At 39.5% G+C, this 14,797-nt stretch overlaps 1 protein-coding gene and 1 non-coding gene across 2 annotated transcripts in view; both read right to left on the bottom strand.

Annotated features, from left to right (window-relative positions):
* PUM1 (pumilio RNA binding family member 1) overlaps positions 1–14,797 on the bottom strand; it is a 190,022-nt gene that overhangs the window by 31,029 nt on the left and 144,196 nt on the right. Inside the window, exons 11-14 of the mRNA XM_042782731.1 lie at positions 10,187–10,325; positions 8,295–8,438; positions 7,109–7,405; positions 5,793–6,029 (exon numbers count right to left, since the gene is read on the bottom strand). Of these exons, the coding sequence (XP_042638665.1) occupies positions 5,793–6,029; positions 7,109–7,405; positions 8,295–8,438; positions 10,187–10,325 (817 nt within the window). The remainder of the gene's footprint in view (positions 1–5,792; positions 6,030–7,108; positions 7,406–8,294; positions 8,439–10,186; positions 10,326–14,797) is intronic.
* On the bottom strand, positions 9,992–10,071 carry LOC122151404. The gene has a single exon (XR_006164136.1). It is a non-coding gene; the product is annotated as a small nucleolar RNA SNORD103/SNORD85 (small nucleolar RNA).

Genomic DNA, 14,797 nt, shown 5'->3' with positions numbered 1-14,797 from the left:
CAATTCAAGATGTACTGCTTATTACTAGTGAATGAGAAAGGTGGAAACCAAGAAGAATCATTGGCACTTGGAAAATATAGCCTTAATGACAGAAATTATGCTAGAGATTCCATGATAGAATTTGGCAAGACCAATGACTTATTCATTGCAAATACCATTTTCAACAACGTAAATAGCACTATTCACGTGGTGCTATACATCTTGGAAAGAGGTGATAGAGAAGTTCATTATCTTCAAACAAGACCAGGAGCTGACTGTGGAATAGACCATCAACTGCTCATATGCAAATTCAAGTTGAAACTGAAGAAAAAAGTCCACAAGAGCCAAAATAGGACCTTGATTATATTCCACCTGAAGAACAGATATGATGCATGAACACCAATGACAGAAAACCAGAAGAGTTGTGGGATGACAGCAAGAACATCATACACGAAGAAAGCAAAAGGTCATTAAAAAGACAGGAAAGGAAGGAAAGACCAAAATGGATGTCAGAAGAGACTCAGAAACCTGCTCTTGAATGAACAGCTTAAGCTAATAGAAAAAAATTATGAGCTAAAACAACTGAACAGAAGATATCAAAAGGCAGCTCGAGAAGACAAAATAAAGTATTATAATGAAATGTTCAAAGACCTAGAGTTAGAAAACCAAAAAGGAAGAATACGTTTGGATTTCTCAAGCTGGAAGAACTGAAGAAGAAAGTCAATCCTCAAGTTGCAATACTGAGGGATTCCATGTGCAAAATATTGAATGATGCTGGAAGCATCAAAAGCAGATGGAAGGAACACAGAGTCACTGTACACACACCAAAAAAAAGGTTGCTGTTCAATTATTTCAGAAGGTAGCAAGTGATCAAGAACCAATGGTACTGGAGGAAGAAGTCAAAGCTGCACTGAAAGAACTGGCGAAAAAACAAGGTTCCAGCAATTGAGATGTTTCAACAAATAGATGCTGCACTGGAGGTGCTTACGTGTTTATGCCAAGAAATGTGGAAGACAGCTACATGGCCAACTGACTGGAAGAGATCCATAACTGTGCCCATTCTAAAGAAAGGTGATCCAACGGAATGTGGAAATTATCTAACAACATCATTAATATCGCACACAAGTAAAATTTTGCTGAAGATAATTCAGAAACAGCTGCAGCAGTATACTGACCCAAAACTGCAAGAAATTCAAACTGGATTCAAAAGAGGGTGTGGAACAAGGGATATTATTGCTTATGTCAGATGGATCCTGGCTGCAAGCAAAGAATACCAGAAAGATGTTTACTTGTGTTTCATTGACTAAGCAAAGGCACTAGACTGTATGGATCATAAAAAATTATGGATAACATTGCAAAGAATGGGCATTCCAGAATGTGTAATTTTGCTCATGAGGAACCTGTACACAGACCAAGAAGCTGTTGTTTAAACAGAGCAAAGGGATACTACGTGATTTAAAATCAGGAAGGATGTGTGTCAGAGTTGTATTCTTTCAAAATACTTATTCAAGGTGCTAAGCAAATAATCTGAGAAGCAGTACTACATGAAAAAGAAGGTAGCATCAGAATTGGAGGAAGACTCATTAATAACCTGTGATATGCAAATTACATAACCTTGCTTGCTGAAAGTAAAGATGACTTGAAGCACTTACTGATGAAGAAGATCAAAGACTACAGCCTTCAGTATGAATTATACCTCAATATAAAGAAAACAAAAATCTTCACAACTGGACCAATAAGCAACATCCCAATAAACAGAAGAGATTGAAGTTGTCAGGGACTTCATTTTACTTACATCCAAAATCAACACCCATGGAAGCATCAGTCAAGAAATCAGATGTTATATTGCACTAGACAAATCTGCTGCAAAAGACCTCTTTAAAGTGTTAAGGATCAAAGATGTCACTTTGAAGACTAAGGTGAACCTGACCACAGCCATGGTATTTTCAATTGCCTCATATGCATGTGAAAGCTGGACAATAAATAAGGAAGACCAAAGAAGAGGTGGTGCATTTGAATTACGGTGCTGGAGAATAATACTGAAAATACCATGGCCTGCCAGAAAAACGAACAAATCTGTCCCAGAGGAAGTGCAGCTGGAATAATCCTTGGAAGCAAGAGTAGCCAGAGTTTGTCTCACCTACTTTGGTCATGTGGTCAGAAGAGACCACTCCCTGGAGAAGAACACCATGCTTGGTAAAGTAGAGAGTCAGTGAAAAAGGGGAAGACCTTCAACAAGATGGATTGACACTGAGGCTGCCAACAGTGGCCTCAAGGATTGCAATGGTGGGGCATGACCAGGCAGTGTTTCGTTCTGTTGTACGTAGGGTCACAATGAGTTTGAGCTCACTTGATGGCACCTGACAACAATGTGCCTGTTTAGGATGGGATGTATCTTGAGTCTGGCTTTGCTGGAGGGTATGACACAAGTCACCACCCTTAGTTTCCTAGAGGGTATATATGTGAATGTTCTGGTCACATCTGGTTTGTCATCATCTCATCCCTGGTTCTTGGGACTTGAGACAGCAGCCAGTCATTTGACCTGCTGATTTGGGTTCATCAGCCCCTGCAACCAAGTGAGTGACAAGAACACTCCAGACCAACACCTGACTCACAGATTTGGGATTTACCAGCTGTACAACTGCATGGGCCATTTCCTTGGCAATATGTGAGTTCTGTGAGATGGTACAGCAAAATATGCAACCCTGAGATAGCTGAGAGTACTGAGTGGGGAGAGGAGAAATAAGATGATGGAGTGATATAGCAGTTGGGGGGGGGGGGGAATATATTTTTTGCAAATATCCTAACACATGCCTAACTACTGAGAGGGACTGAGGAAATCATATGATGGAGAAAAATTCACAACAGGGTAACAGGCTTGTATGTGTACTTACTAACTGTATAGGATTAGGAAAGTCATTTAACCTTACTGAATTTAAGTTTCCACATGTAGAACAGTTATTTTGAGTACTTAACACAATGAATATAAAATTTTTGGTATGGTTGCTGATAAGCTAGAAACTTGACTGGGGGCATCAATGAAGTTGTATAAAAGTAGTAGTAGCTATATTGTTGTTGTTGTTGTTATGTGCCGTCGAGTCGGCCCGACTCATAGCGACCCCTCCTTGGGTTTCCAAGGCAGTATCACTACGGAAGTAGGATTGCCCAACCTTCCTTCCGAGGAGTGGCTGGTGGGTTTGAACCGCCAGCCTTCTGGTTAGCAGTCAAGTGCTTTAGCCACTATGCTACCAGAGCTCCCAGAAGCTATATTAGGTGTGGTCCAATAGATAAGTGGTAAAGAAATGTCAAGTTTCTTGCACTAAGATGTCTTTAGGACCTTTGTTAGAAACAAAGAATCATACCTTATTTTCTCTAGGTTAAGACTAAAGCATAGAGGTACCCTTTTCCAAAGATCACTCGTCTAGGTGACACAAAGCTTTATATATAAAGACTGAAAGGTTCTCAGTAATGGCATATACTATTTATGGTTAAAAAATAAAACTAGGAAGGCAGCAAAAGCCCTCACAACAAAAAACTAACTTGAACAAACAGTAATTTCCTACATCACAGGGAAAACATGAATTTAAAAAAAACCACCTTATTAAATTATAGATTTACTGGAAAGAGGAAAGGCACTGTACAGGCAAGATCCAAGCCACAGCTTTTATTTCTGGGGTAGACAAAATACAACCCACAAAGATCTGGTCTGCCAACTATTTTTTTAAGTTTTACTGAAAGATAGCAACTATCATTCATTTGCATTTTCAACTGGCCCTTTATACCCCAAAAAAGTTTATAGATGTTAATGTATACTCAGTAGAGGTAACAGTTTAAATGTTTAAACCAAGGAAATAAAAAGTGAGATTTCTGGATCTCATCATGTACTGGCTCAAAAGATATCCTGGGAACAACATGTGAGAGGATATATACGGAAATTGCATGCTTTGGAGTCAAAAGGGGAGCTCTGGTGGTGCAGTGCCTAAGGCATGTGACTGCAACCAGAAGGCTGGCAGTTCAAATCCACCAGCCACTCCTCGGAAGAAGGTTGGGCAATCTATTTCCATAGAGATACCGCCACAGAAACTCAAGGAGGGGTCACTATGAGTTGAATTGACTCACGGGAGTGAGTTTGGCTTGGTTTTTGGAGTCAAAAAAGTTTAATTCTCAATTTCTTCAAATCTGAGAAGACCTAGGGAAGGTATTTAACTCCTAAGGCTCCATTTCCTCATTTCCATAATACTCCCACAGTTGTTACATAACATCCAACACCATTAAACATTAGGAGATACTAACAACTCAGGAGTTGTTAGTTCCTTCCTTCCATTCATATATTAAATTGGAACTTTCACTTCCCCCCTCCAGATTTTACATTAACCCCGTCTCTAAAGATAGGCACTCTGTCACTAGAACACTGATGTGCAATATACTTTATTCCCTTAATCATCCATATGGACGTATATCAATCAGTAATGTCCCCTACAACTTTTCTAAAGTGATACCCATGTGGAGCCTGAGGCAATGAAATCTACAACTATAGCTCTTACTGTGTGAAATTTCAGGATACATACACATGCCCACACCAAACACATACACACAGTTTTGCCATAAAAGTCATCTCTTTCAAAACTCAGAGGTATCACTCTTAGTCTTAGAATAATTTGCATTGCTGGAGTAAGCTCTATTACCTTACTCCCTTCAGCCTTCTCTTGATTTTTATAGATCAATTCCCAGTCTTTGTTTTTCCAAACGAAAGCATCCTATTTGTTTTCCATCACTTCTTATTTCTGAGTCCACGAAGCTATTTTTATCCTTGCTAGTTAAAAATAGAATCTTTTAGGTATTGTGGCAATACAATGTCAATTTGCACAGACATTCCTGATTTAGCCCTGTCACCACACAGTAATTACTAAATAGCACCCCCTTTCACTTTGAAAAGGGTCCTGGTCTGCACATTAACTTTTAGGGTCACCCTATTTCAAGACCAAAACTTTCTCCTTCTATGAAATGGATCAGTACACCACAACCCAAACTCAGTAAGTAATGAGAACTGGTGAAGAGGAAGGGAAAGTTTGTGTACTATGTAGCTCATGACCTGTTTCTGAGATAAGAAAACACCTGAAAGACTGGGACAACTGCCACCAAAAATGTTCATATAATTTTCTCTTCATTATTAGAGCCTGCTGCTTAGTATCCTTTTCTTCCTCATTTTCTAGGAGCTAGATGCTAACATTTTTAAATCCCATACATAAAACAACCTAAAAATATAGTAGGGAAATAGCCATCTACTCATGAGTATACTGGATACTTGAAAAGTGTGCTTACAAAGATTTTTCCTGACAAACAGAAATTTTAATGAAATGCTATGTGGGGGAAAAATTCAAACAAACAAGATATTAAACATATATATAACAGAGGAGTAAAGTCTGAAAAGACAAGACAAAATATTAATTGTAGTAGTATTTCAGGTGATACTAGGTGAATAAATTCTTTCTCTGCTTCTATTTTCCAGGTTTATATAAATGAGCCTATACTACCATTAGGATGAAAGATACCTCACAAGCAGCCAAAGGACAAGATGTTTATACTAATGCTGAAGTGAATACACAAGGAATGCATTCAAACTACTCTAAATTCAAAACTGCTATGGTATCTAGGTACAGCCTGAACACCGTGACGTACTTAGGGAAGGAACAGAACACCCAGGACATGTCTAGGATCAAGGGATTGCCCTGTGCTTATGCAAAGTACTTCTAATGTCATTGGTGGCAACAGATTTCTAGAGTTCAAGGTGGTGTTAGAGTAATGGTTCTTACCCAGGTTTAAGCTTGAAGAGGATCCATGTGAAGAGAGGGAAGGAGGTGGTGTCTGTGAATGTCCTGGTCCCTGACTAGGGAGAGGCATGCCCACGGGTCCAGGAGAGGAGGAAAAGCTAAGGCCGTTATAAAAACTGTGTCCAATGGGGGTCAAGCTGCTCGATGTCCTCTTATAATGGTCACTGCTGCCAGTCAGGGAGTCACGGCGGGAGCCACTGCCAGTGTTGGAGTTTGCAACTAAAATGGAATTAAAACAATGCAGATAAGAACAGGCCTGTTCTTCGAAGAACAAGCCCAGTGACCTATTCCTAACACTTTGATTCAGACTCCTTACTATCACAAATTTCTGTCAGCAGAGACAGTCTGTTACTGTAGCAATTCTAGGGGCAGGTAAAGTAATAAAGAGGACATGGCTCTGGTTAACATGAAACTTTTGTTCGAACCATCATAGGTATGCCAAATTTACCTTTCTTTTGTGACAGATATTACGGGATAGGATAGGGTTAAAAAGCTCTGACGGCCACAGCTATGGAAAAGGTGAAAGAAAATGGGCTAGAAGAATGCCTTTCATCAACCCAAAAGGTTCTGGTGGAAAAATGGAGTATAGAAAAAAAAATTGATAAATGAGGCACTGCCCCACTATAAGATTTATATGTAATAGTCTGTTTCCTCAATGGATTCTTATTACTAGGCCCCAAATTCCAAATAGGACAATTTCTCTCAAACACGTTTTTTCTGTTTTGAGACATCATTTTACAACCACCACAGTTACTCCATTATTCACCTTACTGCTTTTCTGCTTTTTTGTCCCATCAAAACATTAAATCTATCTTGGTCTAAGATCCTTCCTCCCAGTTTCCCAAACTGTCCACCTTAATTCTTCTCAAAAGACAGAGAACACTCATGAGTTTTTAAGGCCTTCAGGTCAAGCACTCAGCTCAGTCTTGACTGTACAGCACTCTACCCTGTGATCCTCCTCCCTCAGGTTTAAGAGAGTCACATTTCTATATTCTCCTTCACATTCTATCCAATATCTAGAAAAATGTTTCCTGATTTTCTAATCCCTGGAATAAACTGGCTATGTGAGCACAAATAAGTAGCAACATGAGCATAAACCTGAAGTAGGCCCCAACTGTATATAACTTGATTTCAACAGTCCATCATCTCAAAGATTTATGGGACGGCTGGATTCCCACGGGGCTCAGTCCAAATCTGCCTGTGGAATCTGTCCAGGGCTCCATGCTTTGTCAGTGATCCATCATGATTGTAAAAATTATTAGAATTCAGTTTTAACAGCATATCAGTCTGATTTCTACCTGCTGTTCCAAACCCTCCAAGGGCTGATCCCAGGGTGGCGCCGAGAGAACTGCTACTTCCAAATCCCAAGGATGTGTTGGCAGGCTGGGCGGAGCCCTGGGAGAAAAGGGAGCTGCTCTGTGAATTGCTGCTCAGAGAGTTGTTGCCATAGAAAGAGCTAGATGCCAGGTTGTTATTGGGCTGCTGCTGGGGCTGGGGCTGAGGCTGCTGAGTTCCTAAAGGGCGAAATGGTCCATTTGTTGTTCCAGCAAGACCACCGGCTGCTCCATTTGCTGAAGCTGCAGCCGCTGCAACTGCTATGAAGAAGGAAAGGAAAAATATTTGGCTAAGAAAAGGGCTGGCCACATTTCTAAATAACATTTTTATCTTTTTTGAAAACCTTTTAAATGCTACCATATCTTTTCAAGGCAGAGTCTATAAAGAACCATACAAATCTGTCTTTGATCCTTTCACCTGAAGCTTTTAGTTTCTATTTCCATTTTCAACTTGAATCCAAAATACCACTGGAGTAAGTTCACTATGATGCCAGCCTTGAAGTGTCTGCAGAGTGATTCCCTAGACTCAAACATCAAATGTACCCATCTTAAATACAATTACTTCCTAAAATCCCCAATTACACAAATATCTAGATAGAGATTTCTTTTATGAACCATGATATCCATATACTGAAGTCCTTCATATTCTTACAACTTTTTAGAGCAAGCCGCTTCTCTTCTAGATGTTCTATTATTCCTAAATCCAAAAAAGTCATCTACCCCCAAAATATTATTCTTTGTCACTTCACACAGTGTTCTTCCTCTCTCCCTATCCCATAACCCCTACCTCTCCTTCCCCTCAAATAAAAAGAAAGCAAAAGAAAAACATTATCATAAATTAATGACTTGGGTTTCTATGAAATTAGCCCTGCACATCTACCAACAATGCCATTTTGTGTGAATAATCCAACTTCCCATGTTCTCAGTGGATGCAGTCCTTGCTGTTAACCAGCATATGACCCCAAAAGAATCAGAATCTACCGACATCATTTGCTGCTTCTGACTCTCCCTCTCTCTCTGAAATACTGTGGTGTAAAGTTGCTTCATGAAAACTATCCAGTAAAGAGTATTCCAAAATACTTCAAGGAGTATCATCATCATGCTCACTTTTAAGATCTCTAACATAAAGTGTACTGAGAAGTAAGCTCACCTGCTTGAGCAGCTGAGGAACTAATGATGACTGGAGCAGGAGCTACTAGCCGAACAGGAGCTCCAAGGCCATTTCTTGCTCCTGCATTCACCACAAGGGCACCAGTTTGGTCATAGTAAGCAGCAGGAGCTAAGACAGGATAACCTGAGAATATTAAGCCAACACAGAAATATGTGTTAACCAAACAAATGTCCACATGTCTCCTGGAAACCAGCATATTGTAAAGTTACAAAATGAGATTTGGGATCAGAAAGACCTGTATTTACATCCTGGCCCCACCACTTAAATATTTGTACATCCCTGAATGCCTGGATGTCCATTACCTCACCTGTAAAATGAGCATGATAGATAGTACCTATCGCCTAGAGTTCCTGTGACGATTAAGCTAAAAGATGAATATGAAGCATCTAGCATGATGTCAGGCAATTATCAAGAGCTCAGTAAGGGGAACATATTGTTATTTATCATCTGCTAGTGTTAAAAAGGGAATTCGGAAGGATAGAGGATATGTGCTCTTCAAAGTGCTTCATATAGCAATCAATTTTGGCATTATTAAAGGGTGTGAGAGCTTACCAAAGTTATCACCAACAAAATATACTTTTTTTTAAATGTTTTCTCGACTACACAAATAATAGGGGCTAGAATTAGTTACAACAATCATGAAAAATCTACACAGTCCTGAACTAACAGGAACTTTTCATACCCTTTGAGATGAAATCTCCAAATTTTACTTTGAGTCATATGAAAAACTGCAGGTAGCTTACTAACAAAATATTAAATGCTTTGTAACTAACAAAGCATGATGCAAGTTGTTGTTGTTATGTGCCGTCGAATTGGACCCGACTCATAGCGACCCCTCCTTGGGTTGCCGAGGCACTATCACTATGGAAGTAGATTCCCCAACCTTCCTTCCAAGGAGTGGCTGGTGGGTTCGAACCGCCAGCCTTCTGGTTAGCAGTCAAGTGCCTTAGGCACTACGCTACCAGAGCTCCTTGATGCAAGTTAGATCCCTGAATTCATAAAAACTTCAATTAATCTGGCTATGCTCCAGAACCAAAAAGGATTCATACGCTTTTATGCTGAGGTCTCACAAGGACCTGTTTCAAAGAGAGAATTTCCAACTGCATTCAATCTACAAGAAAGTGCAGGACCAGTTGACAGTGAGATAATAAAACAGTTATTAAATTTTGCCTGTGTGTGTATATGTGTGTGTATGTATACATATGTATATAAACCAAACCTACTACCACCAAGTTGATTTTGACTCACAGCAACCCCCAGTGGGTTTCCAAAGCAGTAATCTTTACAGAAGTAGATCGCCCAGTCTTCCTTCTACAGAGTGGCTGGTAGGTTTGAACCTCCAACCTTCTGGCTAGCAGTCAAATGCCTTAGGCACTGCACCACCAGAGCTCCAAATGTGTATGTATGTGTGTGTGTGTGTGTGTCAGAGGTAAGCAGCTAAAAAGCATATCCACTATTAGTTTGGGAGAAATGCTAAAAATATAAGGTCACACTGTATCAAGACCCAGAAAGAATTTCTACCTAATGATGTTCTTCAAAACCATCAGTATAAAGACTAAAGCCTTAGGGTGAAGCTAAATTAGTTTAGCCACTCCTTCAATTCCTAACTCTCAGGGAAAAAACAGATCATCACTAAAGGTAAAGAGCATATTCTAATAATACTCCCAATACATAAGACTGGCTCAGAACAATTAGATGCTCTCATCAATGAACTATAGGGTCTAAGTGAGGGCAAGTGTGTGTCATCCTTGCCAGTCCTCAAATCATGAGCCTAAGTGAGCTGAAGCATCACCCACTCTTCCCTCAATCTCCCCCAATCAACAAACTTTCTTTTCTTGGGCAAGACACTAGAAACAATAACGCCACCTTACCTGGCATGCCTGCAGCCAGTCCCTGTCCAAATGCAAGGGCAGAATTCACTGCTGCAGCTGCCACTAGTGGATCTGTTTGCTGGCCCTGCTGATTCTGATTTGGAGTCAAAGGACGCTGACTGGCTCCTCCACGGAGAACCTGGGAATGGGAAACAAAAGTGTATCAATTATTTACTTCTGATGGAAAGATCTATGATCCAGTGTGCAATCATTTTGGGTCAACTCAAAAATTAAAGGTTGGGATTTTCCCTAAATGGTTTAATATGGCATGGCTATTAGAATAATATAAATTTACTTTTAAAAAATCTCATAATGAAATTTCATTCTATCATTCTTAAACTTACTCCCTTTATAAGTAAACAAAAGCATATGAAAGTGATGATTTATTTATTACTTAACTATTTAATGCCTACCAAGTGGCAGGTACCAGAGCAATGGGGGGGGGGGGGGGGGGGGGGGGACGGGACAGCCCTCATGGTACTTTGATTCTAATGAGAGAGACAAAAAATAAACAAGTAACTAATTATAGAATGTCAGTGCTCTGACAAAAGTGGGTAAGAAGGAAGAATGTGACTGAGTTGGGGTGGACGTTTTAGACATATATTTAAATTAGAATATCTCTCTAAAAGTAAAAATACAAAAGAAGCTATATTCTCTTTATATAGAAAAAGAATATTTTCTCTACCCTTTAACTCTATTCCCATTCATCAAGGCCCAGATGGCCCAAAATGAGCTCACCAGATTTGATTTAGGAGGCTTCTGACCTGACTGTTTCTATTTCTCCTCTCTTAAATTCCACAAACACGCAGCAATCTAAACGGAGATGAGTATTAGTCAAGAACACTGACATTTCAGTGCAGAATACCAGTTCTGGCCTCTGTGATAAAGGATCTATCTACCTTTTAGTAACAAAACACAGGTATCAAGATGTTGGTAATCATTCTTATTCTGAATGCTCTGAAGAATTTATTTCACAAGATCTATATATGCAGCATGTAAAATGCAAAACCCACAGACCAAGCCTAACATTATCAAAGTTTATAACAATGTATTTTACAATCAAAGGCGGAGTTCTTATCAGATCACTTTCAATTGCACTGTGGTATTTAGAAAAGTTAGAATGTGGTCAGGAACCTAGGTACAAATTTTTCTTGGTACCCATACAGTAAAAAATGTAAAAGGGAAACAATACTTTTGTTGTGTTGTTGTTACATGCCGTCAAGTCATCTCCAACTCACAGCGACCCTATGCACGGGAGAACGAAACACTGCCTAGTCCTGTGCCAGCCTCATGATCCTTGCTGTATCTAAACCCATCCTTGCAGCCACTGTATCAATCCATCTCATTGAGGCCCTCCTCTCCCTCACTGACTCCCTATTTTAGCAAGCATGATATCCTTCTCCAGGGAATAGTTCCTCTTGACAACATGACCAAAGTGGGTGAGATGAAGTCTGGCCATTCCCACTTCCAAGAAGCATTCTGGCTTCACTTCTTCCAGAATAGATCCAAGGTACTCTTAGCATTCTTTTCCAACACCACAACTCAAAAGGATCAACTCTTCTTCCATCTTATTTACTGTCCAGCTCTCACATGCATAAGAGGTGACTGAAAATACCATAGCTGGGGTTAGGCACACCTTAGTCTTCAAAGAAACATCATTGCTCTTCATCACTTGAAAGAGGTCTTTTGCAGCGGATTTGCCCAATGCCAATACATTATCTGATCTCTTGACTGCTGCTTCCATGGATGGTGACTGTAGAATCAAGTAATATGAAATCCTTGACAACTTCAATCCTTTCTCCATGCACATAGAGGTGTTTACGGGACCAGTTGTTGAAGATTTTTGTTTTCTTTATAATGAAGTGGAATCCATACTGCACACTGTAGTCTTTAATCTTCATCAGTAAGTGCTTTGAGTCATCCTCACTTTCAGCAATCAAAATTGTGCCATCTGTGTATCACAGGTTGTTAATGAGTCTTCCTCCAATCCTGATGCCATGTTCTTTATATAAACCAGCTTCTTGGATTATTTGCTCAGCATACAAATTGAGAAAGTATGGTGAAAGGATACAACCCTGATGTACTCCCTTCCTGATTTCAAACCATGCAGTATCTCCTTATTCTGTTCAATGACAGCCTTCTGGTCTATGTACAGGTTCCTCATGAGTACAATTAAATGTTCTGGAATTCCCATTCTTCTCAATGTGATATATACTTTGTTATAATCCACACAATCAAATGCTTTTGCACAGTCAATAAAACACAAGTAAACATCTTTTTGGTATTCTTTGCTTTCAGCTAAGATCCATATGACCTCAGCTATAATATCCCATGTTCCATGTCCTCTTCTGAATCCAGCATGCAGTTCTGGAAGCTTTCTCTCAATATACTGGTGCAACTGTTTTTTAATTATCTTCAGTAAGATTTTACTTCCATGTGATATTAATGATTTTGTTCGATAATTTCTCACATTCTATGGGATCACCTTTCTTTAGAATGGGTACAAATAGGGACCTCTTCCAGTCAGCTGGTCAGGTAGCTGTCTTCCAAATCTCTTGGCATAGCTGAGTGGGTGCCTCCAGCACAGCATCCGTTTGTTGAAACATCTTAATGGGCACTCCGTCAATTCCTGGAGCCTTGTTCTTTGTCAATTCTTTCAGGAGAGCCTTGACTTCTTCCTTCAGTACCACTGGTTCTTGAACATATGCCACCTCCTGAAATGGATGACCATCAACCAGTTCTTTTTGGTACAGTGACTTCTGTGTATTCCTTCTACCTTCTTTTGATGCTTCCTACATCATTCAATATTTTGCCCCTAGAATCTTTCAATATTGCAACTCAAGGCTTAGATTTTTTTCTTCAGTTCTTTCAGCTTGAGAAATGCTAAGCGTGTTCTTTCCTCTTGGTTTTCTAACTCCAGGTCTTTGTACACTTCATTATAGTAACTGGCTTTGTCTTCTCGAGATGCTCTTTCGAAATGTTCTATTTTGCTGTTTTATGTTGTCATTTCTTCCATTTGCTTTAGCTACTCTCCACTCAAGGCCAAGTTTCAGAGTCTCTTCTGACATCCATTTTGGTCTGTTCTTCCTTTCTTGTCCTTTTAATCTGTTACTTTCTTCATGGATGATATTCTTGATGTCATCTCACAATTCCTATGGTTTTTAGTCACTGGTGTTCAATGCCTCAAATCTATTCTTCAGATGGTCTCTAAATTCAGGAGGGATATTATCAAGGTCATATTTTGGCTCTTGTGAATTTGTTTTAATTGTCTTCAACTACTAATCAATTAAATATTTATTAAATGAGCATAAGATTAACAACGTTGTCCACACTGGCAAAAAGAAATGTGTGAACACTTAATTTACCCAAAGTCTCTTATTTCCTTATATCTAAGTAGTGAGAATAACAGCTAATATTGTAGATCTGCTACAAGGATTAGAAAAACTGTATCCCAGACACATGCCTGGTTCCCTGTAATCAATAACCAATAGCCAATTTTTATTATTGTCAAGTATTGTGCACTATTTCTGTTTGTAACCTAAGGTGTCCAACCAAATTTACATAAAAAGGAATGCCTCAATCCACATAGAAGAGTCCAGAGAGATTGTACAGGGCAGTTCTTAACCATGATTTAGGGCATGTCTACCCAATAACCCAAGAAAGACCTCACTCTAGGAAAAGCAAATAGCATGTACAGAAATATGGTGATTACTATTAGTTCAAAAGTGCTGCACAGCAAAAAATTCAGAGCACTACAATCACTGTTCTCATCGGGCATAGTAAACTGAGCTTGGCGCGGGGGGAACCTGCCACCAATGGGAGAAGTTGCCTTAAGAAAGAGGTAGTCAAAAGCAACATCTATTTCCTTTTATTAACTTTCTAGAACTATGTGTGGTACAATGAGTGTAAGTCAAAGTTCTTATATAAACTGCCATTTTTCCTATTTTAATTTCATCAACAGCTATCAAGTCTATGAATTTTACAGAACTACGCAAAATTTCAGAAGTAACATTTTAAAGTCAAACAAAAGTGACTAAATATTTATTTACAAAAAACATTGTCCGACAATGGTCCTATAAATGTATTTGTATGATCTGTAAGAATTCCCAGGGATATAGTAGAGCTGACAAGGGACAAGGTTGTAGTCACTTCTTGGCCACAGCCAGCTACCCAGAGGGAGCAAATTTCTTGAACCTGTAGACTCAGGACCATAGGTGCAGGGGACATCAAGCTTAATTGGCATAACATACTACATAAAACATTGTTCCACCTCCTACTTTGGCAAGTAGCGAATGGGATCTTAAAACTTTGCAAGCGGCCATCTAGATGCAATGATGGATCTCTCCTCATCCAGAACAAAGAAGAATGAAGAAAACTAAAGATTCATGGAAACAATTAGTCCTAACGACTGGTATATCATGTGATCCACAGCCTGTATGACTATGAGACCAGAAGAACTAGATGGTGCCTTGCTACCATGGTCAACTACTCAGAGGGGGATTTATGTAGGAGATCCTAGATAGAGAGGGAGAACAATGTGGACCAAAACTCAAAGTCATTTGGGGAAAAAAAAAAATGGTGCCTTGCTACCATGGTCAACTACTCAGAGGG

This window comes from Orycteropus afer, unplaced genomic scaffold (assembly GCF_000298275.1).
Source record: "Orycteropus afer afer isolate SDZICR_OR568_19922 unplaced genomic scaffold, OryAfe1.0 scaffold00433, whole genome shotgun sequence".
Lineage (NCBI taxonomy): Eukaryota > Metazoa > Chordata > Mammalia > Tubulidentata > Orycteropodidae > Orycteropus > Orycteropus afer.
The sequence above is the reverse complement of the archived record's forward strand: the minus strand, read 5'-3'. Positions and strand labels throughout refer to the sequence as shown.